This window comes from Telmatherina bonti, assembly GCF_933228915.1.
Source record: "Telmatherina bonti genome assembly, chromosome: 4".
Lineage (NCBI taxonomy): Eukaryota > Metazoa > Chordata > Actinopteri > Atheriniformes > Telmatherinidae > Telmatherina > Telmatherina bonti.
This window is the reverse complement of record NC_136622.1, coordinates 21,522,057-21,539,034: the sequence shown is the minus strand read 5'-3', so window position 1 is coordinate 21,539,034 and position 16,978 is coordinate 21,522,057. Positions and strand designations below refer to the sequence as shown.

Genomic DNA, 16,978 nt, shown 5'->3' with positions numbered 1-16,978 from the left:
AAATGTGTACATTTTTATAACTGTGACTTCATACATCTTTGTCTTTCTTCGTCTCATTTTTCATGTTAAGCTACCCTGTTTAATTCAGCGCTGCAGTCTCATAACGCTGTTTGACAATAGGTCTTTTATGTGCAAAAGCTTATTTGTTTCTGGTTTGACATACCTTTAATGAATATACTTAATTAGCAGTCAACAATAAAAAATGTACAACACAAGGAATAAAAAAAAAAATTAAAAAAAAAGCTTGACCTTTAATGTTGCCTTCAGGTACACTTTTGGAACATGTCACAGAGAGATAAAATGATAACTAAAAATTACAAATTACTACTTGGATTTTTAATAAGAATATGCAGATGTGTATAAATATTCAGTTTTTGTAGCATATACATTTGCTGAGTATTGTGAAAACACTACCTGATAGTCTTTCACAACAAAAAGATGTTAACATGTTAACGCTACATGTTATATAATTAATGCATAAATTTAGTCATGATAGTGAAAGCATACGAAGGCTAATTTACTTATTTCATGTTTCACTTTGGAAAAAAAAAGGTAAGTATATATATGGATTTTTTTTTTTTTTTTTTAGAAATATGAGTTGGGAATTCCCTTTATTGTTGAGTGTGTTTTTCTCGAGTAGCACCTGAACACAGCACAGATGTCCGTCTGCTCAGCTGTCGGTTGTTGCTGATCTCGCGATATTTTACGATGTGCGTGAGAATTCTCGGGAACAGTAAACTGGAGGAGGAACAAATAACTTGACGAGTTAAAACGGGACATACTGTTAACAGTGATTCTGCAACTTTTCAAGAGAAAGCAATATCGAAATTTAAGACTGCGTTAATTTATCTAGCAGCGAGAAATATTTAAGTTTTTCCCTGATTTTGTAATTTGGGTGAAGTACAACTTTGCACAGCCTCGGTTAGCCATCCGCAGGGCAGAAAGTTGGTTGGTGGTCGGCAGCAGATTCTGCAGGAATGTCGCACAAAGAGAGACCCAAGTTTTACCGGCAAGAGGTCAACAAGACGATATGGGAAGTCCCGGAGCGGTATCAGAACCTGTCCCCGGTAGGCTCTGGCGCCTACGGATCCGTTTGGTAAATCTCTTCTTACGCAAAGTTACATGAAGTGTCTGAGTCTGGTCACTTTAACTCACTTCCATTCATTGTGAACAGGCCTGTGCTGCAGAAGCTAAAGTTGCTAGTCCGGACAGTAAAGAAGGTGGAGTCAAGATATGTCTTGACCTAGATAATATCTCGACTTATCTGCATAATTCCTGCTGAAATCTCTTTATAACTACGCACACACCAAAGATATGGATGTTCACTGGTTCCAGCCTCTGGGATATGATTTTTGTACAAGTTGTACTGGAATTTGCTTCTTTTTTTCCAACTTTCTTTTTTCTTACTTTGCTTTGCTTATTGAAAAGACAAAATGTTCATGTCTGAACACTGATGTCTGACGAAGGGGAATCCTTGTCCATCAAACCACATATAACATGTGGATTCACCTACCTGTATATTTTGTAGCATATCTTAACTAGACAACTTTTATTTTCTCAGAGAGCTCCACGTAATGTTCTCTAATTATTAGGCAAATGTGTAGTACCAGTGTCTTTATATTTAAGTTAGAGAAAAGGTAACATTTCATGTGGGAGGACCTTGGCAACAGGATATGTTTTCTTTAATACAGCTTTATACCTTAATGATAAAAACATAAGCTTTTTGTGAATAGACAGTTGCTTTGGTGTAGTGACCAAATGAGCCGTCCTGATACCATCTAGGAGAGATCATATTCAGTGGAAAGCTTGGTTTAGAGAGCAGATGTTTGTCTTGCAAATGGAAGCAAACAGCTGTACTGTTGCTGGGCAATGGGATAGTCTGTTGCTGGTCGGATTACTAGCCAGTTCATTGACTGTGATAGTTTTTTTTCACTTCCCGAACAGCCAACTGGTATGTGTTAATAGTGTTTACATGATGTAAGTTCATTTAAATTGAATAATTTTTTTAAGTAAATACAATTTATTTTTAAAAAAAAAAAGAGAAAAAAAAGGCCTTTATCATGAATCAATTTTTTTTTTTTTTTTAAAGGAAAATAAACTGAAACTATTAACTGCAGAAAGCCACAATATTACCACATTTATACCAGAATATTCCTGAGTAGCTCAGGAATTTAACATAGGCCAAACTTGTTTTAGTGGTTGGATCATGGCATTACTTATATATAGTTGCTAACGAATAAATATTGATGGAAAACATTGCATGGAAAGCATTGCATCAATGGAAAGTTCCTCAGTTAGTGAAATGACCTGGAAGTTTCTCGGCAGCAGCCATTCTGACCTGCTTGAATTCTCTAAATACTAAGGAAAAGCACTTAGGGCTTCCTTTCTTATCTGCTGTAGGACAGCAGAGGACCAAAGGAGATAACAGCATCACACAGCTGCAATTTTCAAACGGACACTACATCAGGAGAATTGATGCCATGTCTAGTTTGTTATTAAACAGTTATTGCATATTGCTGATCGGGTTCATGTTTAGACAAGAGTGTGATTGAGCATTTCTGTTTTTTTTTTGTTGTTGTCATGTTCTGTTTTCTTTCCAATTTCCAAGTCTTTTTGCGGAATTTATGTTTTGCTCAGCTGTTCGCATGTAGTTTGCATGAAATGGCATTGCATGAATGGATTGGGCAAGCAGATCCAGTTTTGTATCATCTAGATACTAGTCTTATCGTGGCAGAACCATCTCAACACCAGTTATATACTTGCCTAACCTCATGTAAGTGTATTATCTCAGCACTTTACATGTCCTAGTGACTTTCCCACATCTATACTTCACATGCCATGTTCTGTTAATTTAGATGAGAAATGTTATATGCACAAGAAGTGCTACTTTTTGTCCTAGCAGTCATCCCTTAGAAAAATGGACAGCCAGGGCTGTTCCCTGTCTACTGAAAAGTGATTTTCTGCGGATACTGCCCTTTTCTTCACTTCCAGCAGCTCTAACAGCACCTAATTTGGTTTTGAGAGCAAACTCAGTCCATTATGAGCCTTATTACATGTTTCAGGTGATTGACCTAAAAGCAAGAAGCCCACTTTTCCAAAGTTTATTTCTTTTAAAAATGTTAATGTTCACCATCTGGAAGTTGTTGATAATTAAATGAGAACAAAATTAGACTACATCCATGTAGGTGATATTACTGATTTGTATTACATTCTCCCTCTTTCTTTAACAGCTCTGCTTTTGATATGAAGACGGGTTTGAAGATTGCTGTGAAGAAGCTCTCTCGTCCATTTCAGTCTATCATTCATGCCAAAAGAACGTACAGAGAGCTGCGATTGCTTAAACACATGAAACATGAAAATGTGAGTGACCTTTTTTTTATTCCTCTATTTGATCTTCCTGGTGGAAAATGGGCTCAGAGAGCACTATTTTATCAATTTCAGCATAGCATCTAGTTTAAAACCTTCTGCTTGGTGAAGTCTCTATTTTAATGGTGTCTTTTTTTCTTCTTTTTCTCCAGGTTATTGGCCTCTTAGACGTCTTCACCCCTAGTACCAGTTTAAAGGAATTCACTGATGTGTAAGTACATTTTTTATAAGATTATTACCTTACTGTTCAGCACTTTGGTCAGAAGCTGCAGTTTTTAAAGTGCTTTAAATTGAATTTGGCTTGACTGGATCAGAAACTTTTTATGCTTGGTGTCCCCAAAGCTCACTATGGCTACATGTGCATAGCAACAGTTATGTTAACGCGGCCTTCAGTTTCTCGGCAGCAGACAGTGGCTAACTGTGGCTGGAAAACACCTGGAGGCAGGCCAGGAGACTAAACACACTGGAACAATTTTTGGAGTGTTCAGTCTTACTTATTCACTTTCTGGCAGCTGCTGTAGTTATTTCATCACTGGTTTCCTTCCTTGTGTTTCCTGAATTCTACCTTTGTGGAACATAGTGGAGCAGCTTTGTTATTCACAAACAGGTAGTTGTTTGTTGATGTTGAAAGTTGTTAGAAAGGGGAAGTAGAGAGCTGGTGGTGGCTGTGTTTAGATGTAACATCCTCCTGTGCTGAGTGTCAGACTATCTCACTTCTGTGTCCTTATGTCAAGATCAGCTTGTCTGTTTAACTGGGTTTCTGCTGTGAGACTGCCTTTTCTGGATACTTAGAGCTACTCTCTCATTGTAAAATGATTATTGACTCATCCATGCTATTTTCGAGCAGGGAATGCAGCACCCACTCTGTCATATGAGGACTTAGTCAGCAAAGTGGGATGCTTGCTTTCTAATAATTGACACGCATGCAATTAATTGTGACTGGATGCTCACACAAATGGTTGAAGACTGTAAAATTACAGTAACAAAACCAGCCTGGAGCACAACAGCGTTTGCTGACTGATAGCTGTCGTCTCTGGTTTCAAGAGATTAGTACTTTCTTGCATAATCACAAAAGATTTTATGTTGTCATCAAAAGTAACTATTTCAAAATCTGTTCAATCAGCTATAACTACTTGTTCTAGGTCCTGATTGTTGCTATGTAACTGTGACAGAGTTGTTAGGCCATCTGGGTTTGTTTGGTTTCCCCCAGGAAATCCTTTTTGCTGAGGTTTACATAAGTTTGGAGTCCTGACATATGTTGTCTCTCAATCAGTTTTGGCTGTGAGAGTCATGTGGGTAAACTTATGTATGTATTTTATTGTAATGTAATAACAATAATAATAATAAAGAATCCCTTTAAGTACCCACAAGATTAATTTTAATGTCAAGTATTAAAGGTCTCAAACAGACAGCTGATGGTTGGAAGTTTTCCTCCTGTCATGTCCCTTTATATACCTCCTTCTGACATGTATTTTTATAATATTTTGGAAGTTTTATCTTTTCATTTGTGCTGCTACAAATGAGAGAAAAAAAAAGAAAACCAAACCAGCAACGTTAAAACCTTTTGGGAACACGAGAGGCAGGACTGGTTGGAAATGGAAATCTCTCATCTCTGCTCTGGGCTAGTAGCTCACTTCTACATTCACCTCTGTTGACACTAAACACTGTTTTATTGCATCTTGGGTAACGGCAGTACAGGGTTTGAATGAAGAAAACAAAATGACAAAATGTTCAAATATTAAGCTAGTATTCTCTTGCATCCGTTTTGATTTACTGCTGTTATTCATCTCTGCACAGCTGAAATGTATTAGTAATTGGAGCACTGCCATGCTAAGAAATATTGGATGTTTTCCTCTTTTAGCAGTGGCTATGCTTGCTGTTGCAGTGTAGAGCTGTTAGCTCAAGAGGCCCACCTTCCTACAAGATTAGCATGATATCATGTAAGACCAAAGGCAAGTACAAGGTCACACATGTAAACTAAACTCTAGTGGTAAAGAAACAGGGAGGGTTTGGCTGAATAAGTGTGTTGGTGGGGCATGTATCAAGATAAAAAAAAAAATTGAGACATGCGGGCATTTAAAGTTAGGTTTTTCTTTATTCTTTATAAACAAAAAACAAACAAAAAAAAAAAACATGAGTGACAACAGAGTGGCTGAGCCTTCTCAGTGCTCTGCTCATGCCCCTGTTTCTATAGGAGACCAAACAGAGGTCACTACTTATATGCCACTTTTCCAAGGCGGGTAAACTTTGGATAGTGTCTGTGTCCCTGTGTGTGCTGCTGGAAGCCAGTTTGCGCATACACCGGTGCTATTTTAAGCACTTGCTCTCTGTACTGTGTGAGAGTATTCATGAAATGGGTATTTGTTGAGATGCAGACTGACGAAGCAGCACTGTGAGCTTTGGCTCAAGCACTGCTGCTATCTGCATCCTGCCCTTGCTGTCTTCTGTAGGGCCTGTTTGGGTGCTTTAAACAGCTCTGGGATTACATTTGAATTATTCACTGATGCAGCGCTATTAATCTCATTTATCTGGTGTATTTGTTAAAAGACATTACATCTGTGAAGGGTTTGGCCTTTCAGTGTCTCTAGAGAAAAGTGACAATGAAAAAGATCAGGAGCAAAACCGGTTTAAGCGTTGCTGCTCACGTGGAAAATTAGCTGCAAGCCACAAACAACGCCAGCTGAATAAATTTGGATGTGCAGAAATAATAATTTTAAACATTTTTAACTTCTTGTGTTAAAACTCTGACAAGTTTTTTTTTCTTCTTTTTCCATTGGCAGGTATCTTGTGACTCACCTAATGGGGGCTGATCTCAACAACATTGTGAAATGTCAGAAACTCACAGACGATCACGTCCAGTTCCTCATATACCAAATCCTCAGAGGATTAAAGGTCAGCTTATTTAGACAAGACATATTTCCCAAATGTTCTTATTTGCTGACTTAAAGAGCTGAATTCTCAGATCTGCTTAATTTTTTTTGCATAAAAACTATAAACTTGAAATCTCCACTACCTGGTAAATTCACAGTGACAGGACCGGTCCCATTGTTTGGTTCCATTTAGCTCCACTTTGATGAAATGTTTCTGTCAAACAGCAACTTCTAGGCTTAAAAAATGAAGGTGCACAGAGGTGTCAAAATAGTTTCTCAAGTGACCAAAAGCCAGTAATTCTCCATACATGTTTTTGTTCAAATGCACAGCTATTAAGTAATGACAACCACAATTAAAGTTTAAAAAAAAAAAAAAAAAAAAAATCAAGATGAATACACAAGTTCTGATGTTTTTCCTCTGTGCAGCAGTCATGATTTTTGCCTTCAATCAATAAAAATTATTTAAACTTTCTCTTTCTTTGCAGTACATCCATTCAGCAGACATCATTCACCGAGTAAGTACTGTAGTAGATTCTTTCTTTGACTAATCCCAGTCTTAGTTTTCAATTTAGCCAAATCACAATGAGAAGAATCATAAATGAAGTTTAAATGGTGCCTTCACTGTTTGTAATGTTTTGTAATACTTTGTTAAATTGTAGCAGTGGGAAATATTTACTTGCACACTTACACATTTATGAGACAATCCAGCAGGTTTACAGTCTTCCAATGATGCTAAATTTCTCTTGTTTCCCATTAATGGTTTTCTCCCCCAAAGGATTTGAAACCCAGTAACCTGGCAGTGAATGAGGACTGCGAGCTGAAGGTCAGAAAAGTCTCTCTCAGGGCATCACTTTATCTCAGTTATTTGCAAATTGGAATTTTTTTTTTTTAACTCTAACTTGCTCACAGATTTTAGACTTTGGCTTGGCAAGACACACTGATGATGAGATGACCGGTTATGTGGCAACCCGTTGGTATCGTGCCCCTGAGATCATGTTGAACTGGATGCATTACAACATGACTGGTATGTGACATTAAAAAGCATTCTTTGACTCTGGTTGTGTATTTCAGAAAAGCTGATGTATTGGTTTGTTGTGTTTGTGTCCTGCTTCTCTATGTTTCAGTGGATATTTGGTCAGTGGGGTGTATTATGGCAGAACTTCTCACTGGAAGAACTCTCTTTCCTGGCACAGACCGTATCCTTTTTATTTGAGAATGAAGAGCTAATGGTAATGTAAGCACTGATGTTCTGAGACATGTTTCGGAGTAGGGCTGGGCGATATATCGAATATACTCGAGATATCGTGGCTAGTCCCCTGTGCGATATAGAAAATACCTATATTCATCATATTCGAGTATCCTGTTGTCACGCAGGTGTTTTTAGCTGTGGGCGGGGTTTTCTCCCTCCTCCTCGACTCTGCACCGCTTTGCACAGAGAATTAAAGCAAACACACCTCGTTACGTACATAACGTGAGCTACGTGCTACGTCATGAGAGGCAGCATGTAGCCACTGTTGACAACTTGGCGACTTACTCGCTAAATCTGGTGACTTTTTTTGTGAAAAGCGACTAGCGACAAATCTAGCGACTTTTACTGGAGTTATTGGAGATTTTCCTGGTGTTTTGTCGACTGACTTTGAAGTGCATATTGTAAAGTTATTGTCATGAACGAGAGTCTCTCCCCGTCCTAAAGCACTCAGTCGCTCCAGCTGCAGCCAGTCAGAGGAGCAGAGAGGACACCTGCACGACTCCACCTACAGTCACAATGAACATTCAAATCCGCCACTGATCCCGCTCTGGATTACAGAGTGGGACGTAAATTACAAAGTTTTTCACGTCACGCAAAAATAATTAATTCTATTTGATTGCATTCACAGCCTCTGTCACTTACTCACCTCAGCCACTGTGTGTGTGACACAAGCATATTTATCTAGCTCGTCATGTCTCTAGAAAGTACAGAAAGGAGTGGGAATCAAATCCATCCATCCATCCATCTTCTGCCGCTTATCCGGGGTCGGGTCGCGGGGGCAGCAGCCTAAGCAGGGAAGCCCAGACTTCCCTCTCCCCAGCCACATTTGCCAACTCTGCGGGGGGGATCCCGAGGCGTTCCCAGGCCAGCCGAGAGATATAATCCTTCCAGCGTGTCCTGGGTCTTCCCCGGGGTCTCCTCCCAGAGGGACGTGCCTGGAACACCTCACCAGGGAGGCGTCCAGGAGGCATCCTGACCAGATGCCCGAGCCACCTCAACTGGTTCCTCTCGATGCGGAGGAGCAGCGGCTCTACTCTGAGCCCCTCCCGGATGACCGAGCTCCTCACCCTATCTCTAAGGGAGAGCCCGGCCACCCTGCGGAGGAAACCCATTTCAGCCGCCTGTATACGAGATCTCGTTCTTTCGATCACAACCCACAGCTCATGACCATAGGTGAGGGTAGGAACGTAGATCGACTGGTAAATCGAGAGCTTCGCCTTCTGGCTCAGCTCCTTCTTCACCACGACAGACCGGCGCAGAGCCCGCATTACTGCAGACGCCGCACCGATCCGTCTGTCGATCTCGCGCTCCATCCTTCCCTCACTCGTGAACAAGACCCCAAGATATTTAAACTCCTCCACTTGAGGCAGGACCTCACTCCCGACCCGGAGAGGGCAATCCACCCTATTCCGGCTTAGGACCATGGTCTCAGATTTGGAGGTGCTGATTCTCATCCCAGCCGCTTCACACTCGGCCGCGAATCGCTCAAGTGAGAGCTGGAGATCACGACCAGATGAAGCCAACAGGACCACGTCATCCGCAAAAAGCAGGGACCCAATCCTGAGGCCACCAAGTCGGATCCCCTCAACACCTCGGCTGCGCCTAGAAATTCTGTCCATATAAATTATGAACAGAATCGGTGATAAAGGGCAGCCTTGGCGGAGTCCAACCCTCACCGGAAACGAATCCGACTTACTACCGGCAGTGCGGACCAAGCTCGGACACCTGTCGTACAGGGACCGGACAGCCCTTACAAGGGGGTCCGGTACCCCATACTCCCGGAGTACCCCCCACAGGAGCCCCCGGGGGACACGGTCGAATGCCTTCTCCTGGTCCACAAAACACATGTAGACTGGTTGGGCAAACTCCCATGCCCCCTCCAGGACCCCAAAGAGGGTATAGAGCTGATCCACTGTTCCGCGACCAGGACGAAAACCACACTGCTCCTCCTCAATCCGGGATTCGACTATCCGGCGGACCCTCCTCTCCAGGACCCCTTTATAGACCTTACCAGGGAGGCTGAGGAGTGTGATTCCCCTTTAATTGGAACACACCCTCCGGTCCCCCTTCTTAAAAAGGGGGTTCACCACCCCAGTCTGCCAATCCAGCGGTACTGCCCCTGATGTCCACACAATGCTGCAGAGGTGTGTCAGCCAGGACAGCCCCATAGCATCCAGAGCCTGAAGGAACTCCGGGCGGATCTCATCCACCCCCGGGGCCTTGCCGCCAAGGAGCTTTTTGACCACCTCAGCGACTTCAGCCCCAGAGATAGGAGAGTCCACCCCTGAGTCTGCCAGCTCTGCTTCCTCATCGGAAGACGTGTTGGTAGGATTGAGGAGGTCTTCGAAGTATTCCTTCCACCGACCCACTACGTCCCGAGTTGAGGTCAGCAGCTCCCCACCTCCACTGTACACAGTATTGATGGAGCACTGCTTCCCCCTCCTGAGCCGCCGGATGGTGGACCAGAATCTCCTTGAAGCCGTCCGGAAGTCTTTCTCCATGGCCTCGCCGAACTCCTCCCGTGCCCGAGTTTTTGCCTCGGCAACAGCCGAAGCCGCATGCCGCTTAGCCCGCCGGTACCCATCAGCTGCCTCCAGAGTCCCACAGGCCAAGAAGGCTCGATAGGACTCCTTCTTCAGCTTGACGGCATCCCTCACTGTTGGTGTCCACCAACGAGTCCTGGGATTACCGCCACGACAGGCACCAACGACCTTACAGCCACAGCTCCGGCCGGCCGCCTCAGCAATAGAGGCACGGAACACAGCCCATTCGGACTCAATGTCCCCCACCTCACTCGGGACATGGTTGAAGCTCTGCTGAAGGTGGGAGTTGAAGCTCGCTCTGACGAGGGACTCAGCCAGACGTTCCCAGCAGACCCTCACAACACGTTTGGGTCCGCCAGATCTGACCGGCTTCCTCCCCCACCACCTGAGCCAACTCACCACCAGGTGGTGATCAGTTGACAGCTCCGCCCCCCTCTTCACCCGAGTGTCCAAGGCATGTGGTCGCAGGTCCGACGATACGACTACAAAATCGATCATCGAACTGCGGCCCAGGGAATCCTGATGCCAGGTGTACATATGGACACTCTTATGTTGGAACATGGTGTTCGTTATAGACAATCCATGACGAGCACAGAAGTCCAATAACAAAACACCATTTGGGTTCAGAGGGGGGGGACCATGCCTCCCAATCACTCCCCTCCAGGTCTCACTGTCATTGCCCACGTGAGCATTGAAGTCCCCCAGCAGAACAATGGAGTCCCCAGAAGGAGCACCCTCCAGCACTTCCTCCAAGGACTCCAGAAAGGGTGGGTACTCTGAACTGCTGTTCGGTGCATAAGCACAGACAACAGTCAGGACCCGTCCCCCCACCCGGAGGCGGAGGGAAACTACCCTTTCATCCACCGGGGTAAACCCCAACGTGCAGGCACCAAGCTGGGGGCTTATGAGAATGCCCACACCTGCTCGGCGCCTCCCACCATGAGCAACTCCAGAGTGGAAGAAAGTCCAGCCCCTCTCGAGGGTACTGGTTCCAGAGCCCAAGCCATGCGTCGAGGTGAGTCCAACTATATCTAGTCGGAACCGCTCAACCTCGCGCACAAGCTCAGGCTCCTTCCCAAACCAGAGAGGTGACGTTCCACGTCCCTAGAGCCAGCTTTTGCAGCCGGGGATCGGACCGCCAGGGTCCCCGCCCCTTGCTGCCGCCCAGCTCACACTGCACCCGACCCCTACGGCTCCTCCCGCAGATGGTGAGCCCACGGGAGGGGGAATCAAATCCTGAATTAATAAACGGCTTCAGCCAGTTTTAAATTCGGGAATCAAATCCTGAATTAAAAACTGGCTGAAGGCGTTTATTGGAGATGATACGAGGACATTCTGCCTGTATTATAAGACTGATTTCTACGCTAAACTCTGCGATTTAAAAAAAATACCCGACAACTCAGAAACGTATCCATAAAGCAAAGCCTTATAATAGTTCAACCCAAAGCAAGCTAAAACTAAAAAAAAAAGTAAAGGAAAAAAAGACTAAACTAAAAGTAAGAAAACTACACAAATTAAAAAAACATAAATGTATCTCTGTCAAAGTGTCTCTTTTGGGTCACTGTGCAGTCCCAAGCCCACATAGAGGAAGGGGGTTGGACATGCAGCTAGCTATTCCACAAAACATAAGAATCCTTTGGTTAAATTTGATAATCTAACATTTAATAAAGGAGGACAAAGCTGATTTATGTGATTTTAATGGTATTCAAAATAATTTTTCAAAAGGATAGCCTGTTTCAGTGGCAAAAAAGAAAAGAATAGAAGAAAAATAGTACAGGATCCATCATCTGGCGGTGGTTTGGATACCGGAGAGAAGATGTTGACCAAACAACTGTCGTGTGCAAAGTATGTCGCAAAATTGTCGCCACAAAAGGTAGTAGTACCACAAATTTAATTCATCATTAGATAAGTCACCCCTAGAGCACGTATTTTCATACGTTGCATTTAATACATCATGTAAAGTCTCTTCATTTTGTTTTAAAATGACGTGTTTCTGTCACTGCTTTAACTGTTCAATAAATGCGGTTTTGATCAGTTTGCTTCGTTACAATTTCATCCTTTTGGCATGAATGTTTAAAATCAGCATATCTTAATGCAGTATGAACAATTATGTTTTAATATAGACACAAAATCATCTTACTGATGTGATTGTATGCACCAAAGCATTAATTCAAGGCTAAGGTAAATATCGAGATATATATCGTATATCGTGACATGCCATAAAAATATCGGGATATTAATAAAAGGTCATATTGCCCAGCCCTATTTCGGAGAATGAATCTAATAGATTACACAAAATGTTAAACAAAATATTCACATCATCACTAGTTCACTGATTTTAATGTTCTTTGCTAGCACAACTTAAGATGATCCACAAATCTTTCCTGTTGTTTCACAAAAACCTGTTTTTCTTCTCTGCCGGAGGCAAAGTTGAAGCACTGATGTTCCATGTTTCGACTCCTCACTCCAGTTTGAATTCTAACCCTTTCAGTAAAGTTTCCACTTCTTTATGCACCATTGGCTAAGTTCCACTTTATACTTCATTAATGATCTTTGTATGAGCATGTCATCTGTCATCTTAGCTTACTCTTAAGTTTATCTTCCTCCCCCTCCCCACCCTCTCTGGCTGAGCTTGTGTTCCTCTTTATCTTTTGACAGCTGTTGGTAGGAATTCACTGTTTTATCTTCTACAGGTTCAATTTCAAACTCTGAACATAACACATGATTTCTAAATGACGCAAGGTTAGCAATGAGGTCAGAATACAAATGTTTCTCCATTCAGTGTCTGGTCATCCTTCACTGTATGTTTGTAGACATTGATCAGTTGAAGTTAATCATGATGCTCGTCGGAACACCAGGGCCAGAGCTCTTGATGAAAATATCTTCAGAGTCTGTGAGTTCACAAAGCCGTGAAAATTTTTCTCTTTTACTCTTAACCTGCTGCTCTGCTGTGCAACAACTTCACGGTTCCGCTTTCTTACTGACAGCATGTTTTCCACACTCCAGGCTTGTGGGAAGTGAGACTAGCTTTCTGCCTCTTTAAATGAAAGAATTAAGTGTTTGCTGTGAGATTATTGTGACACAAGTACTGTGCTGTTTCTGTCCTCTAAATCTAACACTGCCCTCTTTTCACTTTATTCACATTTTGCTCACATTTGTCACAATGTTGTTGTGCACCAACTTTTGTCACACAATGTTTGGTTGAGAAAATGCCTCTTAACCAGCTCTGCCCTGTCGCTTTACTCACCTTGACACAAGCTTCATAGATATAAACCAGCTTCAGCAGATAATGCGTCTGACAGGAACGCCCCCAGCAACTCTTATAAACAGAATGCCTAGCCAGGAGGTGAGCAGGAGCTACAGTTGCCGTCTGTAAGAGACGGCAGGCGATGGAGATAGATATATTCATTTTTTTATTTGAGATCTGTTGCATTTTCTTTAATTAGTCTGTTACAAAGTGACACCATTTACTATCATTGCACTCGCCTCTGTGCTGTCTTCTGGATGTAAAGATTGTTACATATTACACAAGTAAGAACTTTATTCTTGTTCTTGGGGCTGGAAGAACAAAAATAAAGTTTGTTTTGGTCCGGTCAATTCATACCTCATTCATGTTATTAATGTCCACCTTTAATGTCTGACCAATCTCATACGCTGTGTGTGGAGCCCAGTTCTGCCTCGCTGATCTGTCCAGAACAAGCCGCGAGAGGTCCTCAACCACATGTACAAGAATAAAATTACATCTTTTTTTTTTCTTCTTTTTTTTTTTTTTGTGGCCTCGAGAACAAAACATCTCTCAGAGTATATAACGGAGATAAGTGCAGAAGCTGCAGCAAGAAATACTAACCTAGAAAGAGACAGTAGCAGTAATATTTTAAGTCTGACTGTGTGTTTTTAGGAATGAGACAATGATTGTGTTAATGTCTGTTCTGCAGAGGGCTGGACTCCCATGAGGGCCACAATACTTAAACTAGTTTTTCCCAAGTGAAGGAGAACAAAGCTTCAAGACTCAAATGAGAGTTATTCCATCTTTATGCAAGACAGTGTAACAGTCATGCAAGGAGCAGCTCTGCGTTTGTTTGGAAAAGTTACTTTAGAAAAGCTTACTGCTTGTATACTGTAGTTGCTAATGACATTTTCCATTTTTTAGAAGGTTTTCGCTTAATTTTCTGTTATGATGAGGATTATTATTATTATTATTATAATTATTATTATGTGTTTTGCTATATTTTATGCCATTAAGTTGTGTACAATATGTACACCAAGCAGATAAGAGGTAGGGTTTCCTCAAATTTAGAAAAATAAATTTTTGGTCCTGATATTGAGAGTGCGGAAGACCTGCATTGTGGCAGCTTGCCTCCTCTTTGTTGTGACATTTTAATTTGTTATATTCCTCTATTTTCTCAGGCCAGAAATTATATCAGCTCCTTACCCAACATGCCTAAGAGGAACTTTGCTGATGTATTCATTGGCGCTAACCCAATAGGTAACTCAAGCTAAAATCTTGTTCTGTATGGAGCATTTAGTATTTCTGATTCCGTTTTATTCACGTTTTGGATTTTACTCCACTTTCCAAGCTGTGGACCTCCTGGAGAAAATGTTGGTTCTGGATACAGACAAGCGGATTACAGCAGCTGAGGCTCTGGCACACCCTTACTTTGCTCAGTACCACGACCCAGACGATGAGCCTGAGGCTGAGCCATATGACCAGAGCTTTGAGAGCCGAGAACTGGAGATCGATGAGTGGAAACGTATGTCATCTTTACAAAAGAATAAATTGCAAAGGGGGTATGTAGAAGAATTCTGACACTTATTCTGATTTTATAACATTTTTTTCATGTCTTGCAGGATTAACATACGAGGAGGTCTGTAGTTTTGAGCCGCCGCTCTTTGATGAGGATGACATGGAGTAATGAGATTAGCTGCCTGCTTCAGTCCCAGCCTTTCAACAAGTGCATTAGTGTTAAATTTTCAGGTACACATACTGTCTTTCAGCATGTCATAGTTTTTGCTATGTCAGAAAACATTATCATTGTTTGAAGAAATGATCATGATCACAAAGAAAGCAAGAAGTGCTGCAGCATTTATTATAATTCTTTATGAACCACTAATGTTGATGGTCTCTTGCTGGGAAATGTCAATTCATGCCAAAACTTAAAATTCTCTGCATTTTTTTTTTAAAATTGATACTTTAATGACTCGACACTGTGACACTTAGATGCTGAAACTCCTGGACCTATAGTTGAGCTACTTTGTGTTTTTAATTCTTCTATAGAGTAACTTATGAATAAGCTTTTGTCTATCAGTTGAAAAATATGCTAGTGTACCACTCACCTGGCCATGCTGTCACATCCAGCACATGATTTTTATGTTATTCTGCTTGTATGTAAAAGCTGTAACTTGATGGGATTACTTACAAGACAGAAGTAGATTTTATGATTTTAGATATTTGACTAATTCAAGCCATGCTTACTCTGTATAGTTGTTGACTCTCCGAGCTCACCAACTACATTTCACACACTTTTTATTTAAATAATCTGCTAAACTCTTTGAACAATTTTAGCTTCTACTTGTTAAAGATGCTTTTTGACTAAGCGCTGGGGGAGGGTGTTAGTCATTGTTATATGCTCTGCTCAGAAATATGTAAATAACTGTGCCATAATTTTTAAATCTGATTTTTTTTTTTGTGGATTTAAAGCAATCACCATTGGCATATATGTGAAAACATTACGTGTCCACAAGTGTTGTTGTTTTACAAAGATTGTCATGCTATTGTTTGTTTTAGTGTGTAAAAGAGGGATTTGTATTTATACTGTGTGGGGGTGGTATTTATAAGCAACAATTGAAAAAAATCCCTTTTATTTTTCAGTCCTGGAGAATAACTGCAATGTCCAGACTTCCAACAAAATAAAAACTTATTTTTAAGAGACTGCTTTACTCGTGTCCTCCATTTCAAACCTGTTGTGCCCTTATTCATGGATGAATGTTATGTTCCCACCACAGAAGCAATCATATTAAAATTAATTAATTGCACGTTTGGAACCAGTTTAGAAAGGAATTAAGATTACAAATATTTCCTCCTTGTCAATTTGCTACAAATAAAATGTTTGCGCCATGAATGGAACTTTTGAAACCTGGTAAAGCAAAGGGATCTCCTTTTACACAACTTGTACATGGACAATAATTTGCTTCTTTTGAACAGTTGATGAATAAGTTGAATTTTCCTGGTCTAATTTTCTTAAAATACAACTAGGCTACGAAAGTTCATCATTCCACTTTCTGACAACTTCTAAGGAAGGTGTGTAATCTATTTGTACAGCATAGTTCAATAACTCTGGAACAAAAAAAAATAAATTAAAAAAAAAATAGGAAGAATATTGAAGCATCAATATTTCAGTTGCATACTGGCTGAGGATAATATGCTAACTGCATGCTGTTAGCCAGTGGAAAGCCCCTTAGGACCCACACATTCACACAGGTTTTTAGAAAGAATGTAACATCTTAAGTTGGAGAAGATAAGATGCCCTGCAAGGAACCACTTTGAAATTCAATGTTACGTGGCAGCCTTTTCTGAGGTATGTTGAAAATTGAAAATGATATCCGGCATTGTAAAATTATGTAAGTAAATCCCCCCACTACTTCTATTTATTATTTTATTTATTCAGTTGTATTTGGTTTTAATTAGTTATTTGATATTTGCGTGTATATTGGTTTTCAATTGTGATGTATCCATGCTAGTATTATTGTAGTATTGCATCTACTAATGCTATCCATCGTCGCAATTAAAGACAGAATGTTTGTTACAAGTTTTTCTGGATTAAAATGGACTAAATATCATGCATTGCAGGCAGGTTCAATAGTTTACATACCAGCATTTTTGCTGTTGTACGTCATTTGAATGCAGAACGAGACAGTGCACGTCAGATACAGAAATAAAGAATATTAATTTA

General features: G+C 41.3%; 1 protein-coding gene across 2 annotated transcripts; it reads left to right on the top strand.

Annotated features, from left to right (window-relative positions):
* Positions 1-723: 723 nt before the first annotated feature.
* mapk14a (mitogen-activated protein kinase 14a) lies at positions 724-15,958 on the top strand. 2 transcript variants are annotated; one of them, XM_079239658.1, is made up of 12 exons: positions 724-1,096; positions 3,231-3,360; positions 3,519-3,577; positions 6,147-6,258; positions 6,722-6,751; positions 7,012-7,059; positions 7,146-7,260; positions 7,361-7,432; positions 13,295-13,374; positions 14,436-14,514; positions 14,606-14,779; positions 14,877-15,958. In XM_079239658.1, exons 1-12 carry the CDS (start codon positions 978-980, stop codon positions 14,939-14,941), a joined length of 1,083 nt encoding a protein of 360 aa, XP_079095784.1. In that variant the 5' UTR covers positions 724-977; the 3' UTR covers positions 14,942-15,958. The 2 variants fall into 2 exon arrangements, with proteins under 2 accessions (XP_079095784.1, XP_079095783.1); XM_079239657.1 differs by lacking the exon at positions 13,295-13,374 and adding an exon at positions 12,842-12,921.
* Positions 15,959-16,978: the final 1,020 nt, after the last annotated feature.